Source organism: Mytilus galloprovincialis, chromosome 12 (assembly GCF_965363235.1).
Source record: "Mytilus galloprovincialis chromosome 12, xbMytGall1.hap1.1, whole genome shotgun sequence".
NCBI lineage: Eukaryota > Metazoa > Mollusca > Bivalvia > Mytilida > Mytilidae > Mytilus > Mytilus galloprovincialis.
This window is the reverse complement of record NC_134849.1, coordinates 65,752,507-65,769,111: the sequence shown is the minus strand read 5'-3', so window position 1 is coordinate 65,769,111 and position 16,605 is coordinate 65,752,507. Positions and strand designations below refer to the sequence as shown.

The 16,605-nt window shown below is 34.6% G+C and overlaps 1 protein-coding gene and 1 long non-coding RNA gene across 2 annotated transcripts in view; both read left to right on the top strand.

Annotated features, from left to right (window-relative positions):
* LOC143054575 (uncharacterized) overlaps positions 1-16,605 on the top strand; it is a 138,455-nt gene that overhangs the window by 38,075 nt on the left and 83,775 nt on the right. The window contains exon 12 of the mRNA XM_076227596.1: positions 1,519-1,590. Coding sequence (XP_076083711.1) covers positions 1,519-1,590 — 72 coding nt within the window. The remainder of the gene's footprint in view (positions 1-1,518; positions 1,591-16,605) is intronic.
* Positions 9,121-12,152, top strand: LOC143054572 (uncharacterized). Its single transcript, XR_012971736.1, has 2 exons — positions 9,121-10,651; positions 11,520-12,152. It is a non-coding gene; the product is annotated as an uncharacterized LOC143054572 (long non-coding RNA).

The following is a 16,605-nucleotide window of genomic DNA, read 5'->3' as shown; positions in this document are numbered from 1 at the left end:
TTCATGTATTTAATGAATGTTTGTTTCTTTAAATAAGTACATGTAGAATTGATGTTCATCCTGATAATTTACTCTGTTGATAATAATAAAGATGTATTCATTTCTTGTTTCTTGTTTTTATTCACTGTTTTGCCTCATATTGTTTACGTAATGCATCAATGATTTTGTAGTGTATGACTAAACACCTTTTGTTTGAGAAAATCAAATATAAACCAACATAAACCTTAACAAAATAAAAGTCAAACGAAAAAATAAATTAATCCAGTTAATCATTCATAACAGACCAGTCATAGTAATAAATAAACTGAGACATAGGATAGACACCATCAATTAATGGATTATAGAAATCAAGGGACACTAACTAATTAACCTATTAACCTGTCACTGATATTTTTCACACCTATAGTGAATACAACTCTTTGTCACTTAATTAGGGGTTATTCATGGATTATGTTGGCTTGTCAATCAATGTTGTACTTTTTAATAAAACAATAATAACACAATTAGTTGGTTAGATACATTCTTTTTATATATTAAGTACATTATTATCTTCTTCTGATTTCTGGTTCTTGGCTATTCCTTTGGGATGATACAAAAACCATGTGACCATGAAAAGTCAATACACAAAACGGAAACAGTGGGAAATTCAACACCAATGTTAACAGAGAGCAAATAAAACACAAAGACAGTATTGTAGTCATTTATTTTCCACAAAAGCTATTTATTTAGAGATTTATGTAGGGTTGGCTATCACAAACGTAGTTTTGGTCAGGAAATTCACATCTGACCACCTTTTTTGAGCTTATAAGTTGGTACCCCTCTCTGGATTCTGAATTTTACTCCCAAACTTCCAACTTATAAGCGAGTACCTACGGTAATTTATGTATTTCCTTACCTATACAATGTCAGTGTTAACACTAAAAACTATGAAATCTGTAAAATAACAATATACAGTTATAGGAGGATATGGATGTGGTATACAGAATAGAAAATCATGAATGATAGAAAAAAAACTTTAGGAACAGAGAGAATTGGACAAAAAGATGACGAATAGAAAATAATGGGGTGCAAAAATATTAAAAAAAACAACTTGGGAATAATTTGTCCAAAAAATAAAAAATAAATAGTTAAAAAACAAAAAAATCCTACAACCCTCATCTAGACATAAGGATGCATTAACAGATTTAAAAAAAAAACATGTAGAAAAAATAAAAGCATATGAAATAATCTCAATCTGTCAGTAATTAGTCTAAAACTAATTACTGACAGATTGAGATTATTTCATATGCTTTTAAAAAAAGTTAAAAGCCTTCTTAAAGGCCACAGAAAAAGTTACAAAAATATTCAGAATGTTGTTCATGAGTTATATTTTATAATTGGAAATAATATGGTTAGCACCTGTAAAAACAAAATAACACACCACTCAGCTGCTACTGGTCTTCTCTATTGTATGATATGTGTAACAGAAGTCTTCTTTGTAATAATCAGATAAAGGCAATATAAAGATTTGTATTTCAGGGTAAGACTCCATACGATCTGGCAGCAGCAACGAAATTGAGGCAGTATAAAGAAGTGATGGAATACTTACAGGTACACATACTTTTAATTACAAATGCTTACACTTAGAATAAACCAGGTACAAAACCAGGATACTCTAGGGGACATTGCTTATGTCTTGAAATAAGAATTTAAAATTCTAATGCAATTTATTTGTTATTACGATTTTGATTGGCCATTGTTGGCCAAATTCATATAATTGAGACGCTAAATTCAACTCTTTACCAGCCTTTCACAAAGCTAAGCCACCATTTTGTATTCAGGAAATTATTGGTTTGTGATTTCTTCAATATTAAACAAAATTAGTAGATGTCTTTTATTTCATTCAAGAGTGTTAAGGCGAAAACAAGCTTTGCAAAATTCTATTTGAGATTCTTACACTGCCAGTATGTCTATAACCTCCTTTTCACGGTTAACTAGTCTCATCTCATATCAGGTTTGGGGTAATTGTAATTGTAATCATTAGTCAGCTATAATTGATTTCAATCTTTTAAGTAATCATTAATCAACCAAAAATTACAAGTAATTTAATTTAATCAATTACTTTTCAAAACATCTTTTAATCCTGATTTTTTTACAGTATTACATTAAATTGATGAAAAATTCTAAAAATTGCCTTTATTTTCAATATGAAAAAAAAAAATATTTCATGTCTTGGAGAAACCTTTTGTTATTCATTTTAAATAAATAGGATGACTTTATTTAGTATGTGCATACATGTACCTTGTAAGGTCCCCTTGTCTGTCAGACAGTTTTCATTTGACCTCAATCTTATTTCATTGTTCAGTGATCAAGGTTAAGTTTTCATGGTCAATTCCATATATCAGATACAATAAAAAAAAAAAATATACTATAATTGGTGCATGAAATGATTGTAAGGTGTACATGTCCAACTGGCAGGTGTCATCTGACCTTCACCTCATTTTCATGGTTCAGTGGTGTAATTTGATTTTTTTGTGTTGTTCTTTTCTTCTAATATTACCGTATATGCAATAGGTCATCTATATTTGGTGTATCGAAGTAAATTACGATTTACATGTCAGTCTTGCAAGTGTTTTTGACTTTGACCTCATTTTCATAGTTCATTGCTCATTGTTAAGTTTTTGTGTTTTGGTCTATTTCTCTTGAACTATAATTAATAGGTCAACTATATTTGGTGTATCGAATGATTGTAAGTTGTATATGTCTGTTTTGTAGGTATCACCTGACCTTGACCTCATGTTCATGGTTGATTGGTCAATATTAAGTTTTCATGGTTAAGTTTCTTTCTTGGATTCTATAGGCAATAGGACAACTATATTTGGTGTATCGAATGATTGTAAGTTGTATATGTCTGTTTTGTAGGTATCACCTGACCTTGTCCTCATGTTCAAGGTTGATTGGTCAATATTAAGTTTCTTTCTTGGATTGTATAGGCAATAGGCCAACTATATTTGGTGTATGGAATGATTGTAAGTTGTATATGTCTGTCTGGAAGGTATGATCTGACCTTGACCTCATTTTCATGGTTGATTGGTCAATATTAAGTTTTCATGGTTAAGTTTCTTTCTTGGATTGTATAGGCAATAGGCCAACTATATTTGGTGTATGGAATGATTGTAAGTTGTATATGTCTGTCTGGAAGGTATGATCTGACCTTGACCTCATTTTCATGGTTGATTGGTCAATATTAAGTTTTCATGGTTAAGTTTCTTTCTTGGATTGTATAGGCAATAGGCCAACTATATTTGGTGTATGGAATGATTGTAAGTTGTATATGTCTGTCTGGAAGGTATGATCTGACCTTGACCTCATGTTCATGGTTGATTGGTCAATATTAAGTTTTCATGGTTAAGTTTCTTTCTTGGATTGTATAGGCAATAGGCCAACTATATTTGGTGTATCGAATGATTGTAAGGTGTACATGTCTGTCTGGCAGGTATGATCTGACCTTGACCTCATTTTCATGGTTAATTAGTACATGGTAAGGTTCTTTCTTAGATATCCTGGTTGATATGTTTCTTAGAAACTATAAGCAAAAGGTCAACTATATTTTGTGCCTGAAACGATTGTGATTTGTGTATGTATTTCTGGTTTGGTTTATCTGATCTTGACCAAATTTTCTTGGATCATGTAAAGTTGATGTGATACTTGAAGTAAAGCTTTATATTTGGGAATAACAACATAAAATCAGTAGCCAGTAGAGGAGGTGAGACATTTCAGCATGTGGCCTCTTGTTAAGTTTTGGTCTGTTTTTCAAATAATTATAGCAACATAAGCAATGTTCAGTTTTTGTGTTTTGGTCTTTTTCAATTACCAAAAATGGTAAGGTTTAAATGTCTGTCTGATAGGATTTATCTGCCCTTGACCTCAATTTTATAGATCTTTTAAAATGTTAAGTTTGTGTAATACTTTTAGTTAAATTTTATCTTTTAGACTTTCATTTAATCAATGGTCAGTAAAGGAGGCAAGACATTTCAGCGTGTGCACTCTTGTTTTGTTTTGGTCTGTTTTTCAAATACATTTTAACAATATGAGCAATATGTCAGCTATATTTTGTATATTGAATAATTGTAAGGTGTGCATGTCTGTTTCGTAGGTATAATCTGACCTTGACCTAATTTTCATGCATGGTTTATTGGTCAATGTTAAGTTTTTGTTTTGGTCTGTTTTTCAATTACCATAATCCAAAAGTCAACTATATTTGGTGTATAAAAAAATGTAAGGTGTATATGTCTGTCTGTTAGAATTTATATGACCTTGACCTCAATGTCAGATCTTTAATGTTTAATTTGTGTAATACTTTTAGTTAAACCTTTATTTTTAAGACTTTCATGAAATCAATGGTCAGTAAAGGAGGCGAGACATTTCAGCTTGTACACTCTTGTTGAAGACATTTGACCTTTTATTTTTGGAAAAACTTTGTTTTGTTTAAAAGTGATAAATTATTTGCATTTGAGTCAACTCATCAGCTACATGTAGTCCTGATATTACTTAATTGATGAGGAAAGAAAATCTACAAAAAAGTTTAAATTAATTAAATTATGTTGTGTCTTTTTTTTGTTTTGTTTTTAGCTATAATAAATAGATAGATACACATACTATCAACTGCAAGTACTCTAAGATCTGTACTTAGTGTCTTTTTTTGTTGGGATTTACAAGTACCCGGCCACGTCCACTCTTTGTTTTTGTTAAATGTATCCATCTGATGAGTTTAGTTATAGTTCGTTATTATGTTGAACTGTTACACCACTGTCCCAGGTTAGGGGAGGGTTGGGGTCCCGCTAACATGTTTTACCCTGCCACGTTCCGTATATATGTGCCTGTCCCAAGTCAGGAGCCTGTAATGCAGTGGTTGTCGTTTGTTGCTGTGTTACACATTTGTTTTTTCGTTTATTTTTTTTTGTACATTAATTAGGCCGTTAGTTTTCTTGTTTGAACTGTTTTACATTTGTAATTTCGGGGCCTTTTATAGCTGACTATGCGGTATGGGCTTTGCTCATTGTTGAAGGCCTTACGTTGACCTATAATTGTTGATTTCTGTGTCATTTTGGTCTCTTGTGAAGAGTTGTCTCATTGGCAATCATACCTTATCTTGGGTGATTAGTTATACTAAAAGGGGATAATTTTATTATTCCATAATTTGTTAGCCAAATTATAAGAATATCTCAGTTTAAGGGAAAACTAGCAATAGTAATAAGGTAAAAGTAAATGGATAAAATAGTTTTTGATATCAAAAATAAAATTGATGCAAAATTAGAATGCGCAATATGGCATATTGCTGTCATTAAAACCAAACAAACTGTCAAAAGACAAATACACCAATCTGTTGTCGTGACAATTATAACAAAGTTATTAGAAAGTATCAAAATAGTATAAACAATACAATGATATACGTTAATCGTATTTTTATAACCCACGCAACAAAGTTGCGACGGGTATAATGTTTTTGACCCGACCGTCAGTCCTGTTCTTGTCATCGCAACTCCTCTGAAACCACACAACAGAATTTCATGAAACCTTGTTAAATAATAAGGACATACTATGTAGTTGTGCATATCGACAGGAAATTCAATTCTATTTTTTATGCCCCACCTACGATAGTAGAGGGGCATTATGTTTTCTGGTCTTTGCATCCATTCGTCCATCTGTCTGTCTGTCTGTCTGTCTGTCTGTCTGTTCGTCCGTCTGTCCCGCTTCAGGTTAAAGTTTTTGGTCAAGGTAGTTTTTGATGAAGTTGAAGTCCAATCAACTTGAAACTTAGTACACATGTTCCTTATGATATGATCTTTCTAATTTTAAAGACAAATTAAACTTTTGACCCCAATTTCGTGGTCCACTGAACATAGAAACTGACAGTGTATGTTTCAGGTTAAAGTTTTTGGTCAAGGTAGTTTTTGATGAAGTTGAAGTCCAATCAACATGAAACTTAGTACACATGTTCTCTATGATACTATCTTTCTAATTTTAATGCCTAATTATATTTTTTATCCAATTTCATGGTCCATTGAACATGGAAAATAATAGTGCGAGTGGGGCATCCGTGTACTTTGGACACATTCTTGTTTTCTAGGAGTTACGCCCCTTTGAACTTGTATGCTTCGATGTAATACTGCAACAGTTTGTCATCGACACTCCTCTGATACCACACAACAGAATTTCATGAAACCTTTTCAGATAATAAGGACATACTGTATAGATGTGCATATCGACAGGAAATTACGATTCAATTTTTTTTCTAGGAGTTGCAACCCTTTGAACTTATTTGCCCCAATATACTACTGCAACAGTTTGTCATTGCAACTCCTCTGAAACCACACAACATAATTTCATGAAACTGTGTAGATAATAAGGACATACTGTATAGATGTGCATATCGACAGGAAAATACGATTCAATTTTTTTTCTAGTAGTTGCGACCCTTTGAACTTTTTTGCCCCAATATACTACTGCAACAGTTTGTCATTGCAACTCCTCTGAAACCACACAACATAATTTCATGAAACTGTGTAGATAATAAGGACATACTGTATAGATGTGCATATCGACAGGAAATTACGATTCAATTTTTTTTTCTAGTTGTTGCGACCCTTTGAACTTTTTTGCCCCAATATACTACTGCAACAGTTTGTCATTGCAACTCCTCTGAAACCACACAACATAATTTCATGAAACTGTGTAGATAATAAGGACATACTGTATAAATGTGCATATCTACAGGAAATTACGATTCAATTTTTTTTCTAGTAGTTGCGACCCTTTGAACTTTTTTGCCCCAATATACTACTGCAACAGTTTGTCATTGCAACTCCTCTGAAACCACACAACATAATTTCATGAAACTGTGTAGATAATAAGGACATACTGTATAGATGTGCATATCGACAGGAAATTACGATTCAATTTTATTTCTAGTAGTTGTGACCCTTTGAACTTTTTTGCCCCAATATACTACTGCAACAGTTTGTCATTGCAACTCCTCTGAAACCACACAACATAATTTCATGAAACTTTGTAGATAATAAGGACATACTATTTAGATGTGCATATCGACAGGAAATTATGATTCAATTTTTTTTTCTTATACAATTTTTTTTTCTTACGCATATTTTATTTCTCCAATGTTAATGTGGGGAAGTTGGGTATGTGAGCGCGCTCACTAAGGTTCTTTAATTGCCACTGCTTGTATTAGTACCACTCTTCCAGGTGGACCAGGTTAAGTACTCTGACTACTGAGTATATGATATACTTGGATACCCTTACCAGCATAGGTGCAAAACACTCCTAAATTTGGATATCCTTACAAGGAGTGGTACTTGACATCACCAACTGGGTAGATGATACACTAACCAGCAGTGGAACTTACCAGCTTATACTTGATAGATTGTATACTTACCAGCAATGGTGTTTAACACTGTCTATTAGTTGGTACACTTACCAGCAGTGTTATTTAACACTATCTACTGAATAGATTATACACTAACCAGAAATAGTATTAAACACTTGCCAGTAGTGGTATAAAACACTGTCTACTGAGTAATTTGTACACTTGAATACCCTTAACAGCAATTGTTAGAAACACTGTTGGCTAGGTAGATAATAACATTACCAGTAGTGGTACTAAACACTGTCTGTTATGTAGATGATACTCTTACCAGCAGTGGTACTAAACACTGTCTGTTAGGTAGATGATACTTTTACCAGCAGTGGTACTAAACACTGTTGGCTGGTAGATGATACCATTACCAGTAATGGTACTAAACACAGTCTGTCTGGTAAATAATAACTTTACCAGCTGTGGTACTAAACACAATATGTTAAGTAGATACTATTCTTATCAGCAGTGATACTAAACACAATATGTTGGGTAGATGATACTGCTACCAGCAGTGGTACTAATACTTTCTGTTCAGATGATGATACCATTACCAGCAGTGGTACTAAACACAGTCTATTAAGTAGATGATACCTTTCGCAGCAGTGGTACTAAACACAATCTGTTAGGTAGACGATATCTTTATCTGCAGTGTTACTAAACACTTTGTTAGTAGATTATACCCATTACCAGTAGTGGTACTAAACACAGTCTGTTTGGTAGATGATATTCTTACCAGCAGTGCCGAGTTGTGTTATACACAGTCTGAACATTGGTACTTAACAAAGTCTGTTGGGTAGATGATACAATTACCAGCAGTGGTACTAAACACTGTATGTTAGGTAGATGAAACTCTAACCAGCAGTGGTACTAAACATAATCTGTTAGGAATATGATACCCTTTCCAGGAGTGGTACTGAGAACAGTCTGTTAGGTAAATGATACACATACCAGCAGCAGTATTAAACACAGTATGTTAGGTAGATGGTATCATTACCAGTAGTGGTACTAAACACATTCTGTTTGGTAAATGATAACTTTACCAGCTAAGGCACTATACAATGTTAGTTAATTTGATGATACCATTACCAGCAGTGGTATTTAACACAGTCTGATAGGTAGATGATATCATTACCAGTAGTGGTACTAAACACTGTCTGTTAGGTAGATGATACTCTAACCAGCAGTGGTACTAAACACTATCTGTTAGGTAGATGATATCATTACCAGCAGTGGTACTAAACACTGTCTGTTAGGTAGATGATACTCTAACCAGCAGTGGTACTAAACATAATCTGTTAGGAATATGATACCCTTTCCAGGAGTGGTACTGAGAACAGTCTGTTAGGTAAATGATACACATACCAGCAGTGATATTAAACACAATATGTTAGGTAGATGATACACATGCCAGCAGCGAGATTAAACGCAGTATGTTAGGTAGATGATACTATAACCAGCAGAAGTACTGGTTGTTAAGTAGGTTATATTGTAATAACTGGCCAAACGGGTGTCTTGTTACTTTGCTGCCACCACCTGTGTTTACAGGTACACAGGGAACCTCAATAGACTAGAATAAATAGTCTAAAACAAAACAGAGAATGGTTTAAACGCGGGTGTACTTTATATTACTAGACCAACAGGGTTAAAATACTTCTGACACATTAACTTCCTTTATATTTAACAAAATACTCAAATAGAGGGAACAATAGGGGTAAAGAATATTCAAATACGTAATAGTCTGTGTATCTAAACGCACTTTCTATCGTGTAGTTTATAGAACAGCATTACACTGTAAAATAGAGGCTGCACCTCTATAACCTGGAATCGCATATAAACTAACACTCAAGAAGTGGAAACTTCCAGGACAGTACCATCAGACTATTCCACAAATGAATATTATCTATCTGACAATCGAATAGTCTCTTGTCTCAGTCTAACAAGAAGATCTATTCTCTCATGAGACAGTCTAAGGACAACAACCAGAGACCAGTTGGACAACAATGGCGTATTATGTGTTTTCAGCAAGGAAAAGTAAGATAAATGTGAGCATAAAGATGTTTTATCAGTAAATTCACAGATTGTTCAGTAAACAATATTACACAGTTTCTATCTAAATTATTTGCTACAGTGTTCAATAAACTATTAAATATGCTATAACATTAACATATATTATATCTATGCTATCTTCTAATAAATTATATATTACAAATAACCTTAACTTGTTATATTTAATACTATGACTTCAGCCTCCTGGAGTAAGCACAGGAAGACAACTTCAATCGCTGAGATTGAGATTATTTAAGAGAAATCTAATTATTCTAACTTCTTACAATTCCTAACCTAACAAATATTCAGGATTTACAAATATTCTCTCTGAATGCTGGAAAACTCAGCAAACAGGATACTTAACAAAATGTCCTTAACACAATGGGAGTGGGAATGGGGAAGGCATGTAACTTTAATCCTTTTACCTTAAAGAAACAGGTTAGCAAATAAAATCTAGCCTGAATAAATAGACCAGCTATTTATATGTACATGTACGTGTACAATTATATTAAATCCATTTTTGATTCTGATCTAAGTCTTAGAATACAAAGACTTATAATGAACAGAAAACGTCCAAAATGTTCTAAACTGCAGTAAAACTGCTTAAACTACATGAAAATCATGATAGAAATATGATAAACTTCAGCTATCAACTGACCGAAAATCTGGCAACATATCCGTAGGTCTGACAAAGTAGGAAGAGCCCCTGACAAACAGGTGCAAGCTTTATATACCCGACGAAGCTATCGGGGCAACGAACGGTTCTTAACGGGGAAACGAACGGGGAACTGTGAACGGGCCTGACAAGAACGAAAATAATCCCCGATTGCTAGAATTAAGTACATAAAAACGTAAACAACATGTTTACGGAACAGAAAAATCATCTTAGTATCATTTACAATCACAAACAATATCGTTTTAATACAATAATCCTGGAATAATCAATCTACAGCCGCTATAGTATTCATACACTGTTTTACGCTAGTGGTACATAAAGTTCACTGAGGTTACACACAGATCACCTCATTTGCATAATCAATACACAGAAATCATTGTGCCGGAAATGGCGACTGAAGTGAAAGTGAAAGTTTACTACAAAAGTTATCTCGTTTATACAACAATAAAAATGGTTTTACACTTGGAAAACGGATTACATAGAACACTGAAAACATAATGAATTGAATTAAAAAGGTGAGAACCGGTGTCAAACTTTAAAATAGCCAAACATCGAATCATAGGCGATAACAAGTGCTCGACACGAAAATACACATGTTTTCCAAGGAATTTCGCTTGGCCAAGTCATTACATTGGCACCCCACTTTAGTTTTCAGTGTCCTCACGAAAACACAAAACTATCGTGAATCATTATGCTTATACTATAAAGAAAATATAATTTCAACAATAACAAACTTTAAACTTTAAAACTTCAACCTTGACCATTGTTGACATGGTTAACTAGAATTATTTAACAATAAACAAGTTACTTGTAAGCAACAGCACTTACACACAGATACATAACATTTAATCTCTAGAAGAGTACTTCGGCAAAGTACAATAAAAATTACAAGATACAACTTGTAAAAATATAGCAACACATTAATGTCGCTATCAACATATAACAATATCAATATTAATTCAATAATCTACCCATCTGAGGATTTACATTTTCAGAATGTCTAATCCTACAACACATTTCAAAAATTAACCAACAAATATAAATTTACTGACTACCATACTGGATTTAAGGTATAAGGTCAAGGATTCCCTATACCTCATAAAAACTTGATACATAACTATTAGCAATAAACATATTGCTAATAACAAGCAACACTATCTGTCACTTACAGACTAAATACACCAATGTCTAAATATTTAAAATACAAGCTAATTAGTGTTAGATTTTTGCTAGCACTAAAAATGGCAACTATTAATACTGGACAATCTCAGTAACAGTACCAAAACAATTACTTAAGTAATTGAAATTTAAAATACCTAAATATATAAATAACAATCAATACAATTAAATAAATATAATCTATCTTCGGGTCTTCTTCTGTAGGGGTCTTCGTACGCTGGACTTCTCTTTCCTGGACAAGGATACAGTTCTCCTGGGGACGATATTCTTCTTCAGAGGGGAACAGGGACGTCTATAGGTATCCACTGGAAAAATGGGTCAGCTGGATGTTTACATGTGGAGATAGTATCTGACTAATTCCAAGTAATCGGAGTATTAAAACAAGTTCTCATCATCAGATAAAGGTTGCAGGATAAAATCTAGTAGTAAATAGAAGATACTGACAATTTCAGAGGTGAATGGACGTAAATAGGATATTAAGTGTAGAAATATGATGTCATGTTAAACATGTTAAAGCCGTCAGCAAAACAAAAAGGATAATCTGCAAAGGAGGAGGTTCAGGCTCAGGTCTCGTCCTAGTTACTGATTCACTAAATGCTGGAATCTTAGAAACAGACATGGTATCTTTATGCTGTTGTAGTGATAATCGCTGAACACTCAAGTATCTGGATGTTTCATCTTCAGAGTTATCTCTGACATTCACCAAATGTATAACTTCAAATTCCATTAAACGTGCAGTACCAATAACCGTGTTTTGATGTATGGTCACCTCATTCATAAAAGGGTTCACAAGTGTAATTTTACTCATCACATGGCCAGCAAGATCAACTAAACAGGTAGTAATTATTAGAGATGACTTCTCCATAAACTCAGCAGAAGGTTCTATCAAAAATTCTTGATGAGACAACCAACCGTCCAAATCTGTTTTCTCTATATATGCCTCCAGGATAAGCTCACTGTATCCTGGTACAACTGTACTGTCAGCTGCCACAACCTTTCTAACTCTACTAAATTCACCAGCAATTTTAAATGGAATATTCTGTTCATTCCAATATAAAACTTGATCAGTCAACCTTATTTCAGCAGGACCCTTTTTGCCCATTACAAGGATATCTAATCCTAGCAAAACGCTGTCCACAATATGCGCTACCACTAGCTCCATATTAAAACTAAAATTTCCAAGTCTCACTCCAAAATCAGCTGTTCCCAACTCCCTGAGTGGGTTTCCATCAGCTCCAAAAAGCGAGTGCGACTGCACCAAAGGTGGCCTGACTTCTTCAGGTATTCTTATATATCTCTTCAGATATAACGGTTCTGGCCGCTCCAGTATCCACAGTAAAAATAGTGGTTACATTATTTATCATTCCATCTATATAAATTCCATCCTGTCTAGACTTCTTTTCAATCTTAAAAACTGGTTTCAATATAGGTTCTTCTGTTCTAAATAACCCCTGCATTTCAGAATCTTCAAAAATTTCAAAAATATCAATATCTTCAAGGTCTTGAGGCAAAATTATCTCGTCTTGGATCTCAATACTTGGTTCAGCTGTATTAACAATCTCAGCTGTACTTTCTAACTCTATTGGTGGACCTAACTCCACTAAAATAAACTGTTTCTCCTCCACAAAATCATTGGATATGGTACTAGGGGTATGGTCCAATACTTTTATATGGGCCATTTCAGGCTGGGTCTCTGCCATACATTTCTCAACTTTAATACTACGAATATGGTCCAATACTTCAATATTGTCCATTTCAGGCTGGGTCTCTGCCATACAATTCTCAACTTTAATACTAGGGATATGGTCCAATACTTCAATATGGGCCATTTCAGGCTGGGTCTCTGCCATACGATTCTCGACTTGATGCGTCAATACATTATGATCATCATACATTTTAATTTGGGGTTTCTTGAGTCCTTCATTAACAAAAGAAATCTCACTTGATTCATTAACATCAACAAAATAAATATTCTGGCCATTTTTATGTTCATCATGGGTCTCCTCTCGGCATATAGAATTGACCGTCTTCAGTTTAAAGGGTCTGGATCATTCACAAAATCGGGGGCATTTGGATTCAAACGGGTATCAGGTCCAAAATTATCATTTCTTGGCCTTGGCTGGAAAGGAGCAGGTACATTCTGGTTAAAAGACACTGGTCTGTCGTTTCCATTTTGGTTAGGGGCATCCCTAAATCTCCTGGGCAGGGGACATTGCCTAGCAAAATGACCAACTTGATCACAATTATAACATCTCTTGTCTATCTGAGGTCTGGGATCAAATTGCCTCTGTACAGAATCTTGCTGCTGGATCTGACGAATGGGCTTTCGGTTACCCTGGTTGAAACCTTTGGAGAAATTAAAGTCTTCATTAGGGTAGCGACAAGTTTCTTGGTAGTGTACAGTAAAATACACAGCTTCTTCTATGGAGCTGGGCTCTTTATTCAATTCCACATGTATCCTGGCATTTTCATCTAGAAGCCCTAGAAGGAAAGTCCTTAATAAGTCTTCTTGTCTGGTCCTTTTATCTCTGTGGGGGTAACCTTTGTCATAAAGCATTTTCAATTCAGCAGCATAATTCTGTACTGACTCATCATTATGCTGCCGTCTACTATAGAACCTAGAAATATAAATTTTAGTCGTATCTATCTCTCCAAATCTATTTTCTAATTCTTTAACCAGTCTTCTGTAGGATTGAGTAACTTTGCTAGACAACTGATTGTAGACAAAGTCACCGGCTGTCCCTTGCAATCTAGGTAATAATTCGGCCAACTTCTCTTTCTTGGACCAGCTGAACAGGTGGGCAACAGCTTCAAACCTGTTAAACCAAACTTTCCACTTTTCTTTTCCCGCAAAAATGGGTAGTCTATTACTGTTCTGTTGTTTACTTTTGGAGACCCTTGGACTCCTATCTTCATCACCGCTGGACTCGGATTCACTGTCGCTAGAACTACTACTGGACGACTTAATATGTCGGTTTCGATTACTTCTTTTTGTGGATTTTATAGCTGATGGGAAAGAGGGCCTGCCTCTGTGGCTCTTCCTCGTCAGTTGCCTTACTGGGGATCTTGCTTGACCCTGCAAACTAGAAATTATTGTTTCAGTCATGTTTCTCATGACCTGCATGTTTTCTGTCATCATACCTCTCATGACACTGGTGAGGCCTTCCAGGAGCTCCATACTTTCAGTTCTCTTGGATCGGTCTGGGCTCTCCGGTACACCGTGTAGGGTAGGGGAGGGTGGTCTAGCTTCTCTAAGTGTTGTGGACTGCAACCTCAGATTTCTGGCTGTTCTCGTTTTCTTTCTCAAACTCAGCATAGGAGCACTCTGGCTTGTGGTTGGTCTTTGAATGACTGTGGTATCTTCTGTACACTCGTCAGATGACTCAAAATCTTCACTATATTCAGTATTTATCTCTGTGTCGTAGGTGTCTTCACCACTGTGGTCTCTGGTTGATCTTGTTTTCACCATCTCTGTTTATTCGTATTACTATTTCTAGGTATGGGTTCGTATCACTGGATACTCGTGTAACTGTTGAGTATCCCACCGCTGCCACCAATGTAATAACTGGCCAAACGGGTGTCTTTTACTTTGCTGCCACCACCTGTGTTTACAGGTACACAGGGAACCTCAATAGACTAGAATAAATAGTCTAAAACAAAACAGAGAATGGTTTAAACGCGGGTGTTCTTTATGTTACTAGACCAACAGGGTTAAAATACTTCTGACACATTAACTTCCTTTATATTTAACAAAATACTCAAATAGCGAGAACAATAGGGGTAAAGAATATTCAAATACGTAATAGTCTGTGTATCTAAACGCACTTTCTATCGTGTAGTTTATAGAACAGCATTACACTGTAAAATAGAGGCTGCACCTCTATAACCTGGAATCGCCTATAAACTAACACTCAAGAAGTGGAAACTTCCAGGACAGTACCATCAGACTATTCCACAAATGAATATTATCTATCTGACAATCGAATAGTCTCTTGTCTCAGTCTAACAAGAAGATCTATTCTCTCATGAGACAGTCTAAGGACAACAACCAGAGACCAGTTGGACAACAATGGCGTATTATGTGTTTTCAGCAAGGAAAAGTAAGATAAATGTGAGCATAAAGATGTTTTATCAGTAAATTCACAGATTGTTCAGTAAACAATATTACACAGTTTCTATCTAAATTATTTGCTACAGTGTTCAATAAACTATTAAATATGCTATAACATTAACATATATTATATCTATGCTATCTTCTAATAAATTATATATTACAAATAACCTGAACTTGTTATATTTAATACTATGACTTCAGCCTCCTGGAGTAAGCACAGGAAGACAACTTCAATCGCTGAGATTGAGATTATTTAAGAGAAATCTAATTATTCTAGCTTCTTACAATTCCTAACCTAACAAATATTCAGGATTTACAAATATTCTCTCTGAATGCTGGAAAACTCAGCAAACAGGATACTTAACAAAATGTCCTTAACACAATGGGAGTGGGAATGGGGAAGGCATGTAACTTTAATCCTTTTACCTTAAAGAAACAGGTTAGCAAATAAAATCTAGCCTGAATAAATAGACCAGCTATTTATATGTACATGTACGTGTACAATTATATTAAATCCATTTTTGATTCTGATCTAAGTCTTAGAATACAAAGACTTATAATGAACAGAAAACGTCCAAAATGTTCTAAACTGCAGTAAAACTGCTTAAACTACATGAAAATCATGATAGAAATATGATAAACTTCAGCTATCAACTGACCGAAAATCTGGCAACATATCCGTAGGTCTGACAAAGTAGGAAGAGCCCCTGATGAACGGGTGCAAGCCTTTTATACCCCGATGAAGCTAACGGGGTAACGAACGGTTCTTAACGGGGAAACGAACGGGGAACTGTGAACGGGCCTGACAAGAACGAAAATAATCCCCGATAGCTAGAATTAAGTACATTAGAACGTAAACAACATGTTTACGGAACATAAAAATCATCTTACTACAATTTACAATCACAAACAATATAGTTTTAATACAATAATCATGTAATAATCGATCTACAACCGCTATAGTATTCATACACTGTTTTACGCTAGTGGTACATTAAGTTCACCTGAGGTTACACAAAGGTCACCTCATTTGCATAATCAATACACACAAATCATTGTGCCGGAAATGGCGGTTGTAACGATAAAGCGAAAGTTAATTACACAGGTTGCCTCAATTCTACAACAATAAAAATGGTTGAACACTGGGAAAACTGTATGAATAGAACACTGAAAGTA